This window comes from Pempheris klunzingeri, chromosome 13, assembly GCF_042242105.1.
Source record: "Pempheris klunzingeri isolate RE-2024b chromosome 13, fPemKlu1.hap1, whole genome shotgun sequence".
NCBI classification, from domain to species: Eukaryota; Metazoa; Chordata; class Actinopteri; order Acropomatiformes; family Pempheridae; genus Pempheris; species Pempheris klunzingeri.
This window is the reverse complement of record NC_092024.1, coordinates 9,321,066-9,342,765: the sequence shown is the minus strand read 5'-3', so window position 1 is coordinate 9,342,765 and position 21,700 is coordinate 9,321,066. Positions and strand designations below refer to the sequence as shown.

At 44.1% G+C, this 21,700-nt stretch overlaps 1 protein-coding gene across 1 annotated transcript; it reads right to left on the bottom strand.

The window, feature by feature from the left end:
- Positions 1–256: 256 nt before the first annotated feature.
- Positions 257–7,924, bottom strand: fosl2 (FOS like 2, AP-1 transcription factor subunit). Its single transcript, XM_070842171.1, has 4 exons — positions 7,236–7,924; positions 4,272–4,526; positions 3,768–3,875; positions 257–2,231 (listed from the first exon to the last, which is right to left on the bottom strand). Exons 1-4 carry the CDS (start codon positions 7,362–7,364, stop codon positions 1,683–1,685), a joined length of 1,041 nt encoding a protein of 346 aa, XP_070698272.1. The 5' UTR covers positions 7,365–7,924; the 3' UTR covers positions 257–1,682.
- Between the last annotated feature and the right edge of the window lie 13,776 nt (positions 7,925–21,700).

The following is a 21,700-nucleotide window of genomic DNA, read 5'->3' as shown; positions in this document are numbered from 1 at the left end:
TTGAAAACCCTCGTCCCTTTAAGATACACACGTTAAAAATAATGAAAAAGAAGTGCTTCATAGAACTTCAGAAATATTACATCTTCTCAAGGTGTCCCCTCTTTCATCTCAGGCCAGCTGCAGAGAGAGTCCTCATATCCCTTCCCCATTGTCCAAAAGTAAACTGTGGCCGGCCCTTGTTTGAAGCCCACAAGGCTTCCACGGAGTACCTCGACATTGGCATATGTTCATACACCCATATATCAGCACATCTGAGTTGAATTTAAACATCATTTCTTTACTAAAAGTGACAGATTTACAAACACAGTATAAACAGGGTTGACATCATTGGCAGCTGGCGACAGTCTAGACCACAGTGGCTTTTACAAATTTGAGCAAAGTCCCTCCTTTCAGACAAAGATGGACGAATTACAGGATCACATGTGTCACACAAACCTTTTTGGCTTTTTGAAACCTGACCTGCCCGGGGAGGCAGTGTTGAAAAAGGTTAGACCTTTATTTAGAGAGTGTAAGAGACAAAGAGAGAAGTACAGTCAGAGTCCGGTGGAGGAGGGCTTTGTTCAAACTTTTATGATATTTTTTTTGAAATGTCTGGGCGGAAAGACAAACTTTTCTTGATGTGACACAATGAAGCGATGAAGTTTATCGTCCCTCCAAATATAGGACCAACTCTGCAACACTTTGGCTAGACCATACAACAGCCTGCAGTCCTGCAACGTTCTTCACGATGGGGTTCTACTACACATGAGAGATATCCCTGACATCAATGTAAATCACATACACTTTGTCATAAACAGGTTGTAAAGTTCAGGTACAGAATCACTGAGGAAAAGCACACAAATACTACTGTAAAGTCAAGCCACTATGGCAAAATAGAAGGTATAGAGTATTGAGGAACTAGTCATTGATTGAAAGTTGGCTCGTATCCTTTGCAACACTGAGAGTGCTTTGGTCTCCCCGTGGATGACCATTTTGCTTTTCTACAGGCAGATTAAGGAGAGGACAATGTCTCAACAAAACACTGTAAAATTTAATTCAGCACAGGCCATAAATACAATTAAAGAGATGGAGATAGCGTCAGAAATGTGTACACACTCTTCTAGCGATTCCTGAATCAAGGTCCAAGTTACGAAAGGACAACTCTAAATGGAAAAAACGATGAGAGGAAGTCTTTGCTCAGTGTCTCCTTCTCCCCTCAGAAATTCCAGTAGAAAGCTGACCTCGCTTAGTGATTTATTGATTCGTCTTGGCGGAGTGCAAGTGTCGGCCACATGGCTTTTTAAACATTTTCCAAAAATATATATATATTAAGAGCGCGCTAGTTGTAGTCACATCAACTCACAATAGCCAGATTTAGGCATGTTTTTCTTCAGAATCGTCTGCTTAGTAAACAAGTTGACACTGTGGAGTTGAAATGGCGAAGGGATGACACTTCTTCGGATTGGTGCACACACTTTTACGGATTAAAAAAAAAAAAATGTACACGGAAGCAGAACGAGAAGAAACACACGGCGTAGCCCTTGTGGGGGAATCGGCTCACATGGTCAGCTTGGTCTGGACTGTTGAATGTGCTCTTGGGTCTTTAAAAGACACTGGAGGAGGGGGAGGGGGGGGCAGTTGATCCTCATGCTTGCCTTCAGCCACAGTGTTTGTTTCTCAGCTGCGCCGAGCCGAGCCCTCACTCAGAGGGCAAGGAGGGTGGGCGAGTTGAGGGAGTCTGAGGACTGGTCGCCGCTGCTGCTGCTACGCCGGTGGGCCTTGGAGCAGGACTCGGAGGAGGGTGAGGGGCTGTCAGGCTCCAGCATGCTCGGGTAGGTGAATATGAGGCTCGGGGCGTTGGGAGTGGTGGCTGGGGTGGACGCCGCCACCACTGGCGTGTTCAGGCTGTCTCCATCTGTGAGGTACATCCCGCTGACAATGCCGCCACCCAGGCAGATGGGCTTGATGACGGAGCGCTGGGGCTTGTCCACCTCATTGTCCTCTGGCTCCTGCTTCACTACCACTTGGTTCATCTGAGCACGGGTGCCCATGTTTGGGCGCATGGTGAGGGGGAGTGGGGCGCACTGCTGGTGGTGCTGCTGGTGCCCTGATGGCTGGTGCCGCTCGTCGTTGGGGAGCTTGCACACTGGATTGTGGGCGACCAGCATGAACTCCAGTTTGTCTTTCTCCTTCTGCAGGGTCTCGATCTCCTTCTGCAGGTCTGCTTTCTCCTCCTCCAGCTTCTCAGTCTCCTGCGAAGAGAAACAGGAAATAAGGTTGAGCACATAAGCTTGAATATGAGCAGGTCTGTCTTTTTAATCATTTTTTTGTCACAGCAGAAAGATGAATGATGAATAATAAGAGCACAGCAAGATGGGGAACAACATAACCCCTCTAACCCCTAATGTGCCTTTAGCAGGATTTTAACTTGATAAAGAACAAATATTGCAGCAGCACTTTCATAAATACTGAATGACAAAACACCAAGAAATTGATAACATGGCTGCAAAAATGATCAAAGCTTTGAATGTGTGATCTTGCAAGAGTTTCAAGTTTCTCCAACAATAAGGCGTTAGACTGTATGAGTGTTCCCCTAAAGCACCAAAAGAGGGCACTGTTTGTTTGCTACAAATTCCTAAACGCAGAAGGTAGCACAATCAACACATTAAATCAAGAATTTGTCATGGGCCATTCAGACATGCAACGTGTAATCTCGAAGCTTTCTGCTTGAATTTCAGTTTCACATAATGACTGGGCATTGTTTGTGTCTACGAGATATGAAATCTGCATCAACAGTGTGGCACATAAACGAAGACAAAGACAGCTCCTTTATAAGCCATTCGTCAGTTCTAGACATCACGCAGATAAAGATAAGCTGACATGCTGTCTGAGAACTTTGACTCATGGGCAAAGGTATGAGGAAGTTGTACGGGAGCCAGGGGGAAGTGCCCAGTGGGACTTAAATGAAAGATATCAGTCAAAGAGGAGACATATCGCTTCCACTTTAAACTGGAAAACGACACTTCCTTATTTAGAGTTTTAACAGCTATGTGAGGACGGACAGCCTTTTTTTGTGGTGTCTTTTTCCCTGGAAGCAATGGGTTTGGTGTGTGTGTGTGTTTGTATGTGCGTGTGTGCGCAGCATGTCTCCATGTGGGATTGTGAGACAAGCAATTGGCCCCTTTTACAAAATGTCCTGCATTCATGGAGACAGCTGCCTACAGCAAATTCCATTCCTGTTTTTTTTTTTTTTTTTTCTTTTTTTTTTAAAGGCTTGACAAGCTCAACCTCACTGTAATTCGGCTAATTAGTCCATTTAGTTGCTGTTACTGTCTGCCAGGCAGGGCCGTGAGACAGCCCTACCTCTGTCTACAGCTGCCTGAGACAAAAAGCTTTTCATCGCCTGTCATCTCTTCACTCAGACCTTGCACTCAGAGACACAGCGAGAGTCAAACCAGTAATGCGAGGTTGTAAATTTAGGTGTGGAGTTCAATCACTCATCAAAAAATCTGGACTCTCGCCAGACTTCTCAACAAGTGCGACTATTTTTTTCTCCCTGTGCAACACAAATTCTCTCTGTGCAAATCATTTCTTTCTTTTTTTTTTGCCAGTTTGATTTTCCGCATCAACTATAAGCATTGCAAATTTTGCCCAAAAACCGGAAGCAGGAGTGTTTATTACCTAGAGGTGGTTGGCACATATGTGGTCATTTTACAAAGATTAAAGCGGAACCCAGTAACAAATTCTGATTTGATCTGGTGGCTCCAGTTTTCCGGTTTTCTACTCACTCCTTGCAGCATCTCGGTGAGCTCTCGCCTGCGGTTGCGGCATTTGGCAGCGGCTAACTTATTCCTCTCACGCCTCACCCTCCTTTTCTCCTCTTCCTCCGGGGTGAGCTAAGGGCACGTAAAGAAGGAACACGGCAGGTAAAATAAGCTGTTTGACAGACACACACAATCAATATGAAGCGAAGAGCAAGAGTATAAAGTAAAGCTGGGCACTACTGGCTGGCTGTGAGGAGAATAACAATGATTATACCAATAGAATTTTTTTGGCATGATCAAATAAACTCCTGGATTTGCTTCTTCGCCGTTACACAAACATGCCTATTTAATAATTTCCAATGAAAATAATAAGGTTATGCTTAGTTTTCAGAACAAACACACGTCAAAATGCTTTGTAAAAGACATGCTGAAGCAAAATCCAGCCATATAAAAAGAAATCAAATTCTATCTATTGGGAAAAAAACCCCTAGTCCTGTTAGCTCCACATTGTGTTCCCAGGTGCCTCACCTGTTCATCCCTCTTGCGTCGGCCCCTGGCGTCCCCGATAGAGCGGATAACCCCGGGCCGAGCCAGTGTGTTGTGCCCCAACAGCCCTGGCCCGTTGGTCAGGTGATGGCCGTACGGGTGGGAGCGGGAGTAAGGGTTGGACATGGAGGTGATGACGGTGGGCTGTACCATCCACTGCAGGTCTTGGCTGGTCGTGATTGCATTGATGGTGGGTATGAAGGCACTGTTGGAGCCGGGCATGTCAACCCTGTACTTCTGGAAAGACAAGGAATGAGAGAGATAGGATAAGAGTGGGTGCATGATCACGTCAAAGGAAATTTTCCAGAAAAGTGGACTGGCTTGAAGAGGAGCGAGTCTGTATGCTGGTATGGTATCAGTCCATGCAACTTCATCCCAACAGCATCTCCGTTAATAACCACGAACCCTGCCTCATTTCTTTGACAGTGCAGTCGCAGAGACACATGCCACCACCCACCATTATCAAATTCACACATTGTCTACATTTCAAGCTTATGGTAATGATTCAATCCACATAGGCAAAACACTGTGTATGTAACCCCTGGAGTGGAACAGTGACACATGCTGTGAATCATGTGGGAAAGCCCAAGGTGTCCAGTGCATCTCACTTTACTACAATAACCATGAGACAAAGCACAGCACTGGGGAAGTGTTACACATGGCTGGACGGGCAGGACGGTAAATATACACATGAGCTGCACTTTTGGCTGTGGAGACGCATAAAGCAAAGGATCGTATGGTGACTAGACCTTTTTATATTGTCCAGAAGAGGAACTGTTTGAGAGGGATTATTTTATTTTTTTTCTGAGATCCAAAACCTGTTAAATGACATAAACAATTCAGTGGTTTTCAAAAACATTATTTATCACTGACTGGTGCATTTGCCTGTAGTTGTGTGTGTGTATATCTAAAGCGACTTCAGCGACTCAATCTTTGGTACTAACACCTCAAACTATGGCTTTGGAGCACTCCTTTTAAATCCTCCAATTTCTAAATGTGTAAATATCTATAATCAGCATGTATGTGTGAATCTGGCTGAAATAATGATCGTGAGCTCCAAAGACTTATTCAGGGACAGGCAGGCAGCCCGTATTTGGACTGCAGTGACTTATTCGTGTCTCTGGAGTCCACAAACAGACGGACTGCCCGACTGTGTGCGCAATTTACGCACGTCCCCATATCCCCGTTATTCCCGACTTTCCGTCGGATATCCCGGCAGTCTATTGGAACTTTGTTTATCTGGTGAGTCATTGTGTATGGGATTTGTTAAGCACATGTGCAACGCGGTCAGTTCCAGTAAAGGGGGGAGCTGCCAGCTGTAACAAGGCAGACAATTTGCCAGAATTATTGGCGACCTTGACCTCCATGTATGAGCGTTAAAATTCCCGAAGAGGAATGTGTACCCAGTAGAGTGTGGAGGACAACACTCAGTGGAGCCATCACACTAAATACAGAAGAAGCTCCGAATTAACTGATGAAACTTCTGGTCTGATAAAAAAATTCAAGTGGTCTAATAAAAAGAGAGAAAAAACCTAACAAAGAGGTCATGTTCCAGCCCGCTTTAATGGGAAACAGACAGCCAGTGTGTGATTACAGGGAACTCGAGCAAAGATAGATTCTTGCCAAAAGTCGTTTACCGTAATGTTGCGTGAGCTTTTCCACAGAAGAGCACTGTACGCAAGACTTGGGTGCGGGTAAACAGCGCGCCTCTTCCCGGATTTATATCCTATTATTTGAGAATATACTGGCACGGCGTCCTCGCAATGTTATACTGACACGCCTACCGTACATGTAGGGTACATCTCACTGAGAATGTATGAAAGCTTAACCGCTGATAGCATCTGGCAGATGGATGCTTTTTTTAAAAAAAAAACAAAAAACAGTTTCTCAGAGTACAGCGATTTCCTTTTTGATGAGGAAATACAGGCTTTTGATGTTCCTGCGCTCCCGGTCTGTGCGCTTCCCGCTGGAGGAAATGTGCCATGTGCAGTGCGAGAAAATCAGACTGCAATCTGCTCCACGATGAAGTAATTTCTGATCTGAACAAATGTTTCCCACAAACATCAAAATGAACTAAGCTAATGTCCCATGTCTTTGGTGCACTCCAAACTGCCTGAACTGGTGGCCAAGACCAATCAGATGTCTGCGTTAATGTCAGCCTGTATAAAGCAGAATGTCTGCCTGTTGCATTCTCCACGATACGTTTGATCTCTACCATGTTTACTGGCGGACTAGCCCACTGTGTAAAGAGCTCAGGGTAGCACATGTGTGTTTCTATAGGATTTAACGTCCTTGCAGTGCAGTGCGTAAAGAGCGTCCCCACTTGGGTGCTACGAAGACCTCCAAAATATTTCACGCACTGACAGGGAAAACACGAGATCCATAGAAGGAGATAGTGGGTCTGAAACTGACATCTGATCAAATTCATTACAATGTATCCCGATTGTACAACACCAAACAGCGCACAGATCTCCTCAGTGTCTCCTGTGCGTTCAGAAGTTCAGTTCTACCATAAGCGCCAATAAATACACGTTTCTGTCAAAAAAGACCCAAATCACCGCCAGTCGCCATTTACTGCATGCGCGCCAGCCAGTGCGTAAATTTGATATTTGATCAAACGTACATGATCCGATTGTGTTTAGACAGCTTACGACAGAATTCAAATGGTAGGAGTCCAATAGGCTTGTGCATGGATCGAGTCTTGCATCTGTTGAGTCACTGATGCAATCTGTGTCAACTGGTTCATCCGTTTTTGTTTTTTTTCCCCCCAAGCGAGCTGAAGAACTCCTGTTAATATCTATAAAAGGTGTCTCGATTAAACAAAATAATGTATAGGACACACGGCCTGCAATTTACAGAGGTTATGCGCTTAAAAGCCAAGACAGACAAATAATCGTGTGTTATTTCTATATAATGTCGCGGCAGCCCGGCGTTTCCTGGTGTTACCTGGTAGCTTGAGGTAGAGATCGGACTTCCGATCGTGCTGCTGCCGCTAGTGAAGGACTCTGGCTGGGCCGGAGAGGTGCTGCTTCCGCGGGACGAGGTGTCGTAGTTCCCGGAGTAGTCCTGGTACATGATCCAGGAAAGAGTAAGATTTCAGTGTGCGGTTGGAGCTCTGATCCCTTTTTTTTAAAAAAAAAAAAATCCTCGCAGTGAAAAGGCACAAACAAACAAACAAAAAATCCTCTGACTCGAGACGTTGTTAATTTGGGATATCCAGAGAAGAGTTGGCAAAAACAAAGTGCAATTATGCTCCTCTAGACTAACCTAAAACATTTCGCAGTTATTACCAGCTAGAATAAATATTTCTTGCGTGCTCTGCTCGTAAAGGCTCTCTCTCTTACTGCGCATTTATTGTCGAGCTGCAGGTCGCCCTCCACTACTCTATTATGGATCCTCTCAGGTGCGCAAACTTCAACCTAAAGTCAGCAGCACACCTTCAGCAGTCAAATCCAGTTGAGACAAGTGAATCTGTAGTTACCGAGTGACTCACGCAGGTTATCATTCGCTTTAAAGCCTATTGCCTGTTTAGCCTTCTGAGTATTTTCCGTCGCTTTACCTTCTACACACCTATCTGAGCTCTCGGCTGTTCACGGAACAGTTCTAACTTTTTTCTTTTCCTTTTCACCACACTTCCTAGGGATGACTCACTTCAATGGCACTATGAAGAACTGCAACGGCTTTTCAACACCAACGAAACAGCCTACGTCACGCCTGGGCGTTGCGACTTCAGGCAGGGAGGGGTCGATTCTGGATAAGGCAGTGAAAAAGAAAGATCCGCTGCGGCCATCGTTCGCCCAGCGGACACTGGAGACATAATCCAAAAGCAGGGATTCAGAAAAGTACCTGAAATCTGTCTGGAGAGATTTATTTTTTGATACGGACGTCAGTGCCCGCTGTGGAGTTCACTATTTGTCTCACTTGCTTTGGTCCATTGACGCATGTTTCCTAAAATGGGCAGTTGCGTCAGAGAGCGCGTGTGGGTTTCCTTGGTAAAGGAAGCGTCAGACACTGGAGGGATTCCCTCCCCTCGCGCACTGCACTCCGGACTCGGAGCTCTCAGCGCGCGGGTCCCGGTCCGGTAACTCACCAGTGTCAGGAAAACCAGAATATTAAAGCCTTAAACGTGCAGGTGAAGAGCGCCAGGACGCAGGCTCGCTTAAAGTCGGGCGGCACACATGCGCGCACACACCATGAGTGAGTTTAGAGCACTGAAAGCATCTCTGAGAAGTTTTCTTAGCCAGAATTACTTCTTCATCCACATCCATGCCGAACCTAGAAAGCCTAAAATGTACTGACAGCATAACAGAGGCCACGCCAGTGCACCGTGACTGTTATTTCTACTGCGTGAAGACTCAACATCCACCGGCTCCCATCTGCTGCTGTTCCTGCTAATAAAGACCACTCAAACTGATTGGACATGCAGCGTCTCTGCGCAATTAAGTCTTTGTGGTATTTGGCGGCGACTCATTGTGCGTAATATGGAGAGGTGGAATGGATACAAAAAAGATGGCACAAAACCCAGCATGATCCTATGCATTTGGTCAAATTAATGTGGCCCACTGGTTAGGTCTACACAACAGTGCAGCATGGATGCTTCAAAGGAATCTCAGTGAAATGTGGGCTAATTGTAATTCGGACGCACCTCATAAACAAGGGCACAGCGCCCAGAATGTGACACGTTACACGATATGAAATGGCGCATTAAGTATAATCCAATCTGCTATGGTTCCTATTTTAATCTGTATCACCATAACTGGTTATGCTGAGCTCTCTTAAAGCTGTTTGCCGCGCATATCTTTGCCAGAAAAAGTCGCTCCCATCAAAAAAAGTTTCAGTCGCAGTGTTCAGGCGGGGAAGTTGCAGAGGGAAAATAATCTGCAGGGGGGTTTTCTGAGGTGACCACTCGCCGCGGAGGGACTAAATTTGTGCGCTTGCTCATAACAGGAACACGTCAGTGATACTATAGGTACTCCAGCCCTCCAATATGTCACCCTTTCCAAAGTTACTGGGTGTCATTTTCGCTGCATTGCCTTTTGACCTGCGCAGTGATCTGTGGGGAGGCTTCTCCACAATCACTCAGAGCTACTCTGCTACTGCGCCCCGAGCTTTTGGTTACTTGAAATAGCGACAGAAAGCACGCAGATGTTCAACAAATCTTTATTTGAATGATATTAATTAATGATTAATGTTTACCAGCTGCCAGCGACACAGCTTTTGAACAGTAACGGTGTTGCTAAGCGACACAGTTTCTGCTAAATTGCTTGGGGAAATCTAATCTGCCATAGTCCTATAATTAATGCTGTAATATAATTTGAGATGCACCCATCGGCGGTAATTTGGGTAAAGCAAGGTATGGCACTGTGACAGGTTGTGTTCCTATATGAGTCCAATTTGGATCTTTAAGTACATAATGAGATATCACGCAAACAAACTGGAGTACACGACAAAATGCGTTATGTGACGCCTGTCAGTCAGACCTTATTGCTCCAATTTGTCAGTAGTTGTTTATTAGATGCTGATGGTAAGTGACAGACACAGGGACTTATAGCTATGGCTAAGCGCTGCAGTGCAGAGGCCCAAGGAGACGGTCGGGTACGTCAGGCGACAGACTGGAGGGTCAGCGTGCGCACGGAGACTGTCTGATCCGCAGGTCGTGCGCCACTATGCGTCGGCGTAACTCCATCATACATCATAAGGAATCAGCTCCGCGCAGAACATCTCATCCAGACTGCTATCTGCACAGGAATTACGTTCACTGACAGACTAGACTATAAGCTCGAGGCTTACCTGACCGTGGCCGACGCGCTGCGGGTGCCCGTGACGCAAGAGGGCTGATGGCCCTAATGCTGCCTTCAAGTACTCGTCTGCTAAATCCGAAGGACAGTCAAGAAGACCCTGTATTGTTAAAATGAGGACTTGGCGACATCCGGCTAAACGTGATGGAGCTGTAGCACAAGGAGGAGAGCATTTTTAGATTAAGTTAGAGATCTGCAAACGGGATGAAAAGTGATACACTGCATAGATCTACATCAATCTTCATCAATTAATTTATTCCAAAAATCTATTTGTTGTTTACATTCAAACCTACACTCAACAGATCATTCAGGTTCAACACCAACTTATGCACAGACTGAGCTTGGCATCTAAAATCATTCACTATTCACCAAAATTAAAATAATAACCATGCAGTGCAAAATGCCAAGCATGTTATAACTAAATACACTCTCTCCAATTGTTGCCACCACTTAGCTTCTAATGTTCAGCTCCACCTCACTCAGTGCATCTCTCTGCTGAGGCAGCACAGAGTCTCACAATGAACATGCTATATTTTAAATGTTCACTGCTCTGTGGTGTGCTACTCATTTCACTGACACTCAGGCATACATATCACACATTCCCCCCACCAACACTACCGGTGGTAGAAAGTAGCAAAACACATACTGTTTTGAGGTTCCACTTGATGCCACTTTATACTTTCACTCTGTTGCATTTTTCTTTTTGGTAAATATCATACTTTTACTCAACAGTAGTTTGCTTAGCAGGATTTAACAAAGATATTATCTTTTTTAAAAGATACGAGACATTGTTAAATACTGTACTGCATATAAAGCACATCACACCAGCATCTCCATGATCTCTGATAGATACGAGGGTTTGAATAGGTTCCAGAGGGTCTGCAAGCATAAGAAATAATGGAGAAAAGCACACTGCATAGAACTATTCAATCCAGCCATCTATGTTTAAATTAATTTGTTATTATGGTCAAATAAGGCAAAACTAACGTGTAAACTTGGTTGAAGAATGTTGTACTTTCACCTCTTTAAGTGATTTATGCTGCACTTTAATGCCATTGTTTCGTAGATGTTGATCCATGCGGTCTTGGGTAAGTAAAAAAAAAACAAAAGAACAAATAAAAAAGTCCACCTCTACCAGCTACAAAGCTAAAATACTGTTTACACATGCAGGCATCGGTATTAACTAATTCTAATCCAGTAAAATGATGTATAGTAATATAACCCTTACAGAAGCCGTTGCGCAACATAATTCGTATTTTCATGTTTGCTACTGGAGGTACCACAGTCTATACTGTGTGTAAATCTGTAACAGCCCTCACATCATGTAGTGTTATTTGTTCTTGTTAGTCCCTCTGGATTAAAGTTGCATGTGACTCGTGTTCAGTGTCACAAAGTGAGAAAAACATTCTCCACTTGAAGGTTTTGTGAAGAATGATACACATTCAAATTAACTGTAAACCTTCTCAAAAGTGCAATCAAAGCATTTACAGGATTACCGAGTTACTTTATTGCTAAATAATTTGACGGAAAACAGCTCAGCGGAACAGAGAGGAGGAGGCTGTTTTACACGAAATGAAACATTTCCTCGAGTCAGCATCCACAGTGATCTGCACTGGCATTATTATTGATTCTTTTTTTGCCCTTGCCTTTCTTCGTTTTCTTTGGCGTCACTCACCTGTCATGTTGTAATACCTTAACCTAGATAATAGCTCAACATGATCAGCAGGCTTAATCTCACAGCTCAGGTGCTGCCAGCAGGACACACGCAGGCAGCAAAGTGCTGACTAGGAGCACCGAGACTGTATTAACAAACAATTAGCTGACTGACACTGGGATGAGTTGTTGTGCTTGTGGCCTATTAACACGGTTAATCCACTGTTTTATGATGCAACGCAGCAAAGAAGCAGCAATGCATGTCTGCTAAGTTCACCACAGGATACAGTAGGCAGGGTAGACCTGCCAGTGAGCCACACTTACCCTTATCGTTTTCCCATGCTGTTGATCATGACATGAAATCTATCAAAACTATCTCATATGACTTGGTGTGCTCTGACAATGTCAAACGTGCTCTCTTGTCACAGTGTACGGTGCAAGTTGGACCTTTAAATATAGAAATGTAATCAGCAGTTTCATCAGGATGCCCACTGTGCAAGAACATGGCTTTAAAAAGAGGCTGGATGCCAGACTGGCAGACAGCTCCTGTGAATTAAAGTAACCATAGTTCAGTGATTTCATTTGCTGGTTGCCTTGGTGACTCATTTAAACAGTGAAGCACAACAGCGCAGAGGGATAATTTCATCATTCTTGACCTCTGGAGTCTGGGATCGCGGAGAGAAGAATATGAATTCATTGGCTGCATATCCTCCAATAAGGCCAATCACATTCAGGTATGCAAAAAGCACCGCAGCTGCTCCACAGCATCTTCCTCTTGTTCACATGCAGTCTACCTGGACTGCATGTGAACAAGAGGTATAGTTTCAGCTTGAATATCAGATCCCATGTGCATTAACAGTTAATTAAAGAACATTAGAAGCGCTAATGGACTAATAAAATGTCCAAAATTCTGTATATTGTTGGCATTTAGTGAAAGCAATAAGGACAGTTTATTTGTCATGGGAAGTACTGCTCAGCCTGGGAAAACGGTCGGTGATAATAACCCCAATGATGTCATCAGGGTTATCTTGACTCGGGCTCGGAGACAAATTTATAACTGGAGCCTTGCATCACAAACGGGGCATGTGGAGTAATACTTACTCTTGGACTTTTTTATACACACAAATCAAACTAGATAAATCCTCAGTTTAATGTCTTTCATAATGACTTTCTTATATAAAACTCATGAAAAATAGAGGTGCAATGGAATTGTTGAACTGTTTCTGTACATTAGAAGATGATTTACAGAAAGTTCCAGCCCTTGTATGTTTTTTTTAATTTAAAACAATGAAAACTATTTTAATCTCTGGCTCAGTTTTGTCTTATTTGTTAGCACCAGATCCTGTAGGTCTGATGTGAACATGATAAAGCCATGTTGTTTGTACATGAATTGTTTCATAAATATGAAAAAAAATGGAGGCTTACCACGTAGACATGGTAAAACAAAAACACTAGCAAGATGCATTATGGGAAATGTAGAGGCCACTGTTTTTGGAGTTTGACCCATACTAAGGAATAAAAGTCAGGACATCTTGTCCTGTCTGGACTGTGCGCTACAGTCAGGAAACAGAGTCAGGTTAGCAGTTTTTTTCCCCAGACTTTATGCTAAGCTAAACTAACCGGCTGCTGGCTGCAGCCTCACTGTATATTGATTTAAGACTAGGACTGAGTTTCTCAGCTAACTCATAGTAAGAAAGTAAGCAAAATGCTGAACTACTCCTTTAACTACTCCTTAGGTTGACTGAGTGATTTTCATGACATGAGTAAAGCTCCCAAACTGTCGAATCTGAGAGAAGGTTTTCTGGGTATTTGCATGGTAATTATTGATCCTGGTGCTAAATAGTGAAATATCTTAGTGTTGAAAATGTTAATTATGCAAAGAGGTTCCACTTACATAAACAGGAGTCAATGTAGGCCTAGTTAAAAGAAAAGGTTGCAGTGGGGAGAAGTGCTTTCTTTCCTGCAGAGCTGAGATGTGGTCAAAGTGTTGAAACCAGAAACAAGCCTACACATTACCGCTGCTGGATCTGGAGCCCAAACTCTTTTTACAGTAAACAAATACATCTTTAACCACTGTATTTTCCATATGAGACAAATCAACAAACAAATCCTCTATTAGGACTGTTCGCTGGACCTCAAGCTAAAAGAAGAGCAGCGCTGGAATTGCTGTGAGGTGGGAATTAGGGGGTGGGGACATCTTATTAAATGCCATCACGTAGCAACCAAGTGTTTCCTTGTTTGCTGCTGCAGCGGGGAAATAAACCAAGTGACCTCATCGGACTCAACCTCGGCTACAACTTTGTTTTCATGTGGTTGCGCAGGTCCACTCGCTGGCAAACCTGAAACACGGTGCTGTGTTCTGTAATTTACCAGACAGTTCTGTTTAATCAAATAACCACAAGCAAACAGCCAAGTGGAGACACACATATTTACCTGTGCTGAGCACCTTCCAATCAACACACCCCAACACACTGATGACAGTAACTTCACAAGCGCTAAGGTATCAGTTCCTGATACAATGGAAGGAAGTGCGTCACAGACACGCTGTACCTCGAGACAAAGAAGAATGGAACGCTGCTCGGGCAAAAACAGCAGAGAGAGAAGGGGAAGTGTTGGAGCATGTGGTGGAACAAGTGAACAAATAACAGGGTCTGAGCGAAGAAAAGAACGCGAGTGGTCGGGGGACTTCTGAGCAGGCACCGAGCGGTCAACACAGCCACCTGCAGCCTGCAAATAAACAGGACCCCGGCGTTCCTTCCACTTTTACTGGACTGCTTGTTTTCAGTGGAAGAAAACAGAAGTCCCCCCCTCCCCACTCAATACTAGAAACCAAGGAAAGGAAAATGTTGGCTGCCTGACAAAAATGGCCTTTATATGTGCGTATTATTTTGTTTTGGTCCCTCTGCATGTTGTTTTCCTCGTCGCTGGCCCAAAACAGTCAAATCAAATCGCATTTCTGAATGACGCGGCTCAGGCCAGACACAGTGCACACACAATGGGCAAGTTTATCTCACTCCGTCAACAAGGTTTGTCAGTGTAATTTATGAGTATGTTGGTCTGAGAGCAGGCTGAGGCTGTGCAGCTTGGAATGTTAATGGGTTTTGGTTGAGGAACTGAGTTGTCTGGCTGTTGTTTGACCTCAGCTGTAAAACTATCATCCTCCTTTCTACGGCTGATGACTTGAATCGAGCCGATCTGAAGTTTAAGGAAGCAGATACCTCTAAATCTTAATGCGTGGTGTGTTTTTAAGTCTTGGAGCGTCTTTGGTGCTTTATTTTCTGTTGTGTTTCCTGCACTACATTTCCTAGAAATCACCTGCTAAAATGTGGGTTGCACAGAGTTTCAAGACTTTTGATCTAGTCAACTGACTATCCATTTCTTCTGGAAGTGTGGAAACACAAACACAACACAACACCTAAAGATTTTTCCCAGGAAGTGGTAAAAGTGTTTAGAGCAACAAGTCCAAATGTTTTTTTCGAGTTTCAATCTTGCTAACTATTACTGTAACAGCAGAGAGGAAGCCACATTATGGGAAAAAGAATTGGATTTAAGTTACAGTTTTATCCAAAACACTGCTGAGTATCTTAATCAGGCAAAGATGTACTGGAAAACTTCATTCCCCACGTCCTGTTAAAGCTTAGGGAGGATTAGCACTGTTGGCTTGTCTTTAGATGCAATCTTGCATTTCTTAGCGTTAACATACAGAATTCTTTGTGTTCAGCTTTATGAGTGCCAGTATCTCACTCAGCCTCTAACATGCCACTCCGGGGCTTATCTTCACTGTACAGTAATCCGCATTGTTTTAGCTCCGTTTATCTGCCTCCTCGGAGGAAAATCGATTGTGGAATTAGACGAGAGGATGTCACTGTTGAAAATGATGAGCGTTCAGATTGGCCCCACTGCTGCCTCTACGATATCTTACTACTTGTCAGATGTCTCATACCTTCATTACAGACTGAGGTATACAGACAAATAGAAATATGGTAACTTTTCAACCGTTTTCAACAATGACTTTCTCTAAAGTTCTTTTTATTATGGAGTTTTTAAATATATAACCAAATAAGATACAAAAATATGTTCAATAGAAAAGCAAAATCCCACAAAATGTGAAAAGAATATACATTGAAATGGCATTTTAACTGTGGCCTGTGATAGAAGTGGACATTTAGGACTTACAGTACTCATACAGTCTATGCTGGTATTAACTTGTTTCTATCAGACTAGCAAACATTTTTAACTTCCTCTATTTTCACACAAAAGTCAAAAATCAAGGAAAAGCAGCTGCACCTGTGTAAAGAACTCAGAGGTCCACATCAGAATATCTTAAAATGGACCAGCTAGTTCACTGAAGATAACTATGGCTGTAATTATTATTGGGGTAGCGATGATAAATTACCCACATATGCGCTCTGGAGGGGATTAATATCACTGATCAGTGTGGGTAAAACCACTGCACTGAATGGGGCTTAACAGTTCACAGCCACGATCTGTGAGACTGTTGTGAGGCTGTAAAGAGCCACAGCTGTGCTTTGGACAAGGGAACATGAACATGCTGATGTTTAGCAGATGACATCTACCAAGTCCATTATCATCACAGGCCAACGCTCTTCTCTCACACACTGAGCTGAAGCAGAATCAACTTCACATTTTTGGTTTCTTTTTCATCAACTGTATGATGGTGAAGGACTGTAAAGAAGCACGGCCGTAGAGTCTATGACATTACCAGTGGCTTTCTGAGAAGACCTTTCCAAGCTGGCAGCTACAGTGTCAGCCGTTTGGAGCCCAAAAAGAAGAAGACAAATTTGCGTGGCAGGGTGGGGCCTGAGTCCAGCTGAAGACGGACGAGTAAGCAGGAATCACTGACTGTGACTGTGACACCTGTCAATCCTAAAGCCATAGTATTTTCTTAGCCAAGCACCAAAATGGCACAATGACAGATTAGAATAAATGAAGGTACCAATCGAGACACTAACGTGGTTGATCATTCATTCATTGATTAAACGGAAATGTGGAAATTCAGGGAGGAACGGGAAGGAAGGAGGCGGGGGTGGTGGTTGATCTTCTTCCTGGGGTGGACTCCTCTGGTGCGTCCATTCCTTCCAGCTCGATGGAGGCTTAATGTGAGTGTGGAAAAGTGGAAAATTTAATTAGGCTGCCAAGGGGGGTTTGTGTCACTTGGCATGAGCCATTCCCACCCCCCCCCCACCCCCACCCACTACCACCATCAGCCCCCCTACTCACCCACCCCCATCACTCACCCTTTGCTCTTATCTCATTTGTCGCAGCAACCCCGGTGTTTGCGCCTGTTTTTGTATTTTTACCCATAGTCCTTTGGGACATGACCCACTGGGCCAAAGGAGCAGACAGGGGTCAACAGTTTACAGCTGCACCGAGGTTGTGGAGCAGGTGAGACCTGACGTGGTGGAGCTGCCGCTGAGCGCTGATGTGTGGATGCACTGAAGCAGTGCGGCTGCTGCATGGAGAGCAGGGCGAAACACGCCGATTGTCACGTCTATCTCACATCAAAAACATAACACGGTGTTGCCACCACACTACTACTTTGTTTTAGATTGTTGCTCATATGTAGTCATTTAGATAGCAGCTTATACCTAATCACAGTGGCAAACCCACATGTGAAACTGACATGATGTGACAGCAGTGTCGAAAAGATGTGCAACAGAACGAGATGTGGTTCTGTATCTGCTATTCTCTCACTTGTTTCTAGCATATTTGTGTGTGGTTTCAATTAGTCACATATCTCCCCAAATTCCCAGTTGGACATTTGGCTTTAAACTCTTTTTTTTGTGTTTGCTGGCCCAGGCAAGGTGCTGGGGACCATGATTAACAGTTGTCTCAGGCACGGTCGGATTAAACTGTTAAAAATGCTTTTGGGTCCTGAACCTCCTCCTACCATGCTCTGTGTATTGTGTGTCGACACTGACGCTTCTCAATTTAGATTAAGAACAACGTAGTAGTCATTAGCTGGGATACAACTGCCGGGCCCCAGTGTGTCAATTAGGTTTTGATAATTTGATCAACTGCAACTTAATGTGGCAAAGCATTCCCTAAACCATTAAAACCCTAACAATTATTAGACAATAAATGATAAAAACCAACTAAAATTCAGTGAATGTGGGTTTTTTTTGCAGGCATTAGCCTGGCTCTCAGGATTGTATATATAAATATATATATATATCCATTTCTGTGTTAAAGGCAGGGTCTGTAAGTTATGTCAGAAGCACTTTTTGTTATATTAGTTGAAATTCCTGATTTGTCCTGAAAGTCTGAAGGAAGGCGGTGGGATATTTTTTCGGCTGGATACTTTCAGAATGTAGTTAAGTTTGCTGGATTCTCCAACGTTGCAGGTGTTTAAGCCCTTCTTAAGTGGTTAAGTGGTTTTAATAACCACTTGCTAGTTCCTAACCAGTATTTTACTAAATCAGGTTGACATTAAAACTTGCCCACAGAAATCTATAGATGCAAAGCTATTTATTAGCCGTCCAATCAGATTCAATCATCAGTGTAAACTGCAAAATATAATAATCAATGACATTATATGATCAGTGTGAATTAAAATAACATTTAAATTTACACCAAATTTAGACATGTCAACTTTTTATGTCATTGTGAGCTATGTTGTTGCATTTTTGTACTTCATTTGATAGCACACAGTAGGGACTAACAGTAAAGACAGAGTATGATGGGCTGGGGCCTGATTTGAACCCTGACTGCTCCAGTGAGGACTCAGCGTGGTGGTACACTCTGTACCAGGTGAGCTACCAGGCAGCCCCAGCTGACGTTAGTTCTGTCACTTAGCTCTTAGACAGTTAGACCTGGCAGTATGAGTGAATATCAAACAACAGCTAAACTCCACGTAAGAAACTACTGCGTGCCGTGCAGCCTGTTTTAACTTAGTGATATCTCCACTTTGCAAACACTTTGGATCAGGTTGTGCAACTGGCTCCACATGATGGATGGAAGTGGCATATTTAATGGAATTTTTTTTTTTTTACATTTTGCTGTTTTTCACCATTCATGCAAACTCCAAATCATGAGATCTGCTGTTTCAATGTGACTTCAGAAACAATCAGCCTCAGTGTGAAGTCTCAGCACTGTCTTACCTTTAATTTCATGCAGCCCATGTGCAGAAACAACATTCAAACTGCGAGTTGACATGATACCAAACTGATGCCCGAGCCGCACTTCGTCACGTGGCTGCATCACATCCGCTCAGCCTCAAAAGAAAAGTTTCCCTCAACTCGTCAGGAAACATGCTCATCCCTTGTGCACTCTCCCAACTTCCAACACATGGATATTTATTTTTCAGAAGTGGCGGGGGTGAAGGGAAGCGAGAACGGGTGGTGGCGGAGGGATGAAGGAGTCTTGTCACATTATATGTACCTGTTTGTGCGCGTCTTCACTTGCGGCTGTCATCGCACCTGACAGGTCTATCAGTGTCCACGGCTGATCAGAACGCGTCCCTCATCCTGACAGGCTGAACCGACAGCGCGGCAATCCAGACTGACAGCTCCTCAGGTAGCTGGTGGAGGGAAGGAAGGAGGGAGGGAGGGAGGAAAAGAGGGAGGAATCTGGGAGCGAGAGGAAAGACAAAAGCCGCTGAGGAGTAAAAGAACACACACGCAACAAGAGGAGTAAATTAAAGTTGGCAAACACCCTGAGATAATCCAGCCAGCATGACTGATCTTAATGCATGCGTTCCTGAATTTCATAAAACCACCTGATAATAAAGTGATTCTGAGATTCGTAACTGAGCGATTGTTGCCAAACATTACCTTTAAAACCTCTATTAAAACCTCGAATCCTCTTTCTGCCGAGGAAACACAGGCTGCCAGTTTGAGTATTTTTAAGTAAATTGAGTCTCGTCTTTTACGACAATCAAGCACATTGAACCAAGGCCAAACTGCTCGCTTAGCGCAGAGGAACTGAGAGCTGCGTTCCAGAGAAAAATCACCTGCGGGATGTGCTTTGGTTAACCCATGAAAGGTTTAAATCAAGTGTCTATGATCACACCCTGGGGAGAATGAGGAGGGAGCCCCCCCCCTTCCCTCCCTTTCCCCCCCACCCTCCACGAGAAAAATCTGTCTTTATCTTGTCAAAAGCCATCGAAAACAAGCCCATCCAGAACGCCTCGACAACACGAAGACGAGACAAAACGGGAAAACCTACATGCTCCCGAGCAAAGACTCATTTGATCAGCTTAGCTATGCTCTCCTGGCTTCTCATGTACGAGGAGTAATTAGCAATTAACAATCAGGGTTTAACTAGATCCAGTTATTATCTGTAAGCAAGAGGGGGGAGAAAAATATCTGCCGCTTTGACTTGGGAGTGCATTAGAATTCCCGTGCTACTCGAGTTTGATAAAAAAGAAGAGTGAGGGACCCAAGCAGTAATTCTCTCATTTTCACGACATCTCTGGGCCATTTTTTTTTTTTCAAATTCCCAGATCAAACAGGCTGTAACAAAAGGCCCCAAATCCCCCCTCCGCTCTCCTCCTCCTGCTCTCTCTTTCCAAAATTAGTTAAGCCTCTCAGCTCCATCATCCTCAACATGGCTCGCATCAACAACCCTACGCTGCATCGCAAATGCTGCATAGCCTCTGAAATCCACCCTTCCTCACTCACACACACACACACACACACACACACACACACACACACACACTCCTCTTCAGCCTCCTCCTTCCAAACATGCTGAAGATGAGGGGGAAAAAAGAAAACTCCCCATATGTCACTCTGAATTTGTACTTACAGACAAAACACAAAGTACCCCACAGTCACTAGAGTTTGTGATTTCACCCCCTCCTTCCTCTTTCACTTGGCTAACTGTTTGTCTTTTTTTTTTTCTGGGGGAATATGTTAAGTCAAAAGGCTGCTGTTCAAAAAATGAAGATGAAAAAAAAAGAGAAAAGAATCAGGCGAGGCTGACAGATTGGGCGACTCGGACACGGTGATGGGAGAGGGAAGTAAACAATCTGGAATAAGGCGGCTGACCGCCTTTACCGCTCACTGTCATATTCAGGCCTTTTGGACGCTCCTTGTTTCCTTCCGATTACCTCATCGTTGCTTCTGCCACCGCTGTTTACCGTCTCCGCTCACAAGGTGATGATTCAGGATTTTCAATCACTTTCCACATTTTCCCTCCTTTTCTGTTATCATCTTTCCATGTTCACTCCCTGCGTCTCTGCAGCACTCCCTCGACTTTGTTGGTCTAACGCATATTTCCTACCCTTCAAAAGTTTTCCGGCGACTAGCCCGACTTCTGAGGTGAAGCGGGGTGAGTGATGCCAAGAGCTAACTCTGGGTTATTGCCCAGGAAGGTGCTCGTTGCTGAGCTTTAAGTGATCCTGTTTCACACACTTGTCAGTTCTCCAGGCTGGCAGGTCCTTGCTGCCTCCGAGCTAGCTGCTTATAGGGTTGTCACCAGAGCAGTTAATGTTAATCTAATGCTAATATTCATGTTTGCCAGCTCCCTTGAGCTAAGGCCACCTGCCTCTGGAGCAGACAGGCCTCCATTAGCATCCATTGTATGGTTCGGGTTAGGTTAGCTGTGCGGCCTGCAGCAAAGCAAGAGCGGAGATGAAATTCTTGTCACCTGAACCATACAGAAGAGTAAAAACAATGGCTAAAACACCACTCGATAATCCATCCATCCTCAGAGGGAAAATGACCATTGGATCTTCAGTCAGTCCTCAAATGGAGTCCCAGTCCAGCAAAGCATGATCTCAGCCGGACCACAAAAAAAAAAAAAAAACCCACTCTCATCAATTTAATCATCCCCCGTCTACAGATTCCAAGCTAATTATTCCAGCCTTTAATTATTCCATCCGACTGCTGTTGAGATCTCTTAAAGACGGCTGGATTAGTGGATTTGGAGTATTAGCTTGCAGGGTTGGCAGACCTCTGCACTGTGATTCAGGGGGCTGAGAAACACATCTTCAAA